Source organism: Pterocles gutturalis, unplaced genomic scaffold (assembly GCF_000699245.1).
Source record: "Pterocles gutturalis isolate BGI_N339 unplaced genomic scaffold, ASM69924v1 scaffold38877, whole genome shotgun sequence".
NCBI classification, from domain to species: Eukaryota; Metazoa; Chordata; class Aves; order Pterocliformes; family Pteroclidae; genus Pterocles; species Pterocles gutturalis.
Genome location: NW_010109117.1, coordinates 21,887 through 22,781, shown reverse-complemented (window position 1 = coordinate 22,781; position 895 = coordinate 21,887). Strand labels below are relative to the sequence as shown.

The 895-nt window shown below is 35.5% G+C and overlaps 1 protein-coding gene across 1 annotated transcript in view; it reads right to left on the bottom strand.

Moving 5' to 3' along the window:
• Positions 1-290: 290 nt before the first annotated feature.
• SLC17A5 (solute carrier family 17 (acidic sugar transporter), member 5) overlaps positions 291-895 on the bottom strand; it is a 22,010-nt gene continuing 21,405 nt past the window's right edge. Inside the window, exon 11 of the mRNA XM_010072879.1 lies at positions 291-804. Within this exon, the coding sequence (XP_010071181.1) occupies positions 667-804 (138 nt within the window). The 3' untranslated portion in view covers positions 291-666. The remainder of the gene's footprint in view (positions 805-895) is intronic.

Below are 895 nucleotides of genomic sequence, written 5' to 3'. Positions count from 1 at the left end.
ATGGCTTATTCTGTCAGTCACAATGGTAGGTTTCACTTCCTCATTGCTCTGTATCACTGTGAAGCTGTATTCATGAAACAGGGAAAGTTTATGTATTGAAAACTTGTGCGTAAAATAGAATAAAATAATGTGTGCACTTCTTCGACATCAATTAAAACACTGACAAAATAAAACCATTATAAAAGATTGTAGAAAACTAGAGGTCTTCTAGACTTTCAAACAGCAAAAAAACTATTAATCTCATCACGGAAATTAGAGCACTTTTCCGGATACAACTCTTTGTGTGCCATTCCTCCTTACAGTGCTACGTAATCACTTTGCTTTTTCCTCTAATTTCAGTATCAACCAATATCTGCCTACACATTGATTCAGAAAATATTAATTAAAAACTGGAAAGAATTGGAGCCTAGTACACCAATTTAAAATGTTGTCTCTGATCATATATTTGATATCAAGTCTTAGCACGAAACTGTTATATTTAATCCAAGTAGTTTCTTGCTAGGAAACAGCACGCATATGCTGTCAGATGATTTTCAGTACAAAAGATAAAATAGTTTAACTGAAAAGCTCTGAAGACTCCTAGGCATCAGTAGGGAAGGCACTTTTCTGGTCACATAATTCTAGCACGTTGGGATTCAGCACAGCTTTGGTATTTCAACATCTCCTTCAGTTTCTATGCAAGTGATATCCACTGACTGCCCAGTTCTGAACTTCTCCACTTGCAAATAATGCAAAGAAAATTGCTCCGAATAGATTAATAGAAGCAGCAATATAGAAAACAGTCTGCCATTCTCCCACAGTATTCTGTGAAAAGGAGAAAAAAAAAAAATGTAATCAATTTGCAGCTCCACACTCACGAAAAAGTAATTTAACACCGACGCTACGTGTCTTACCT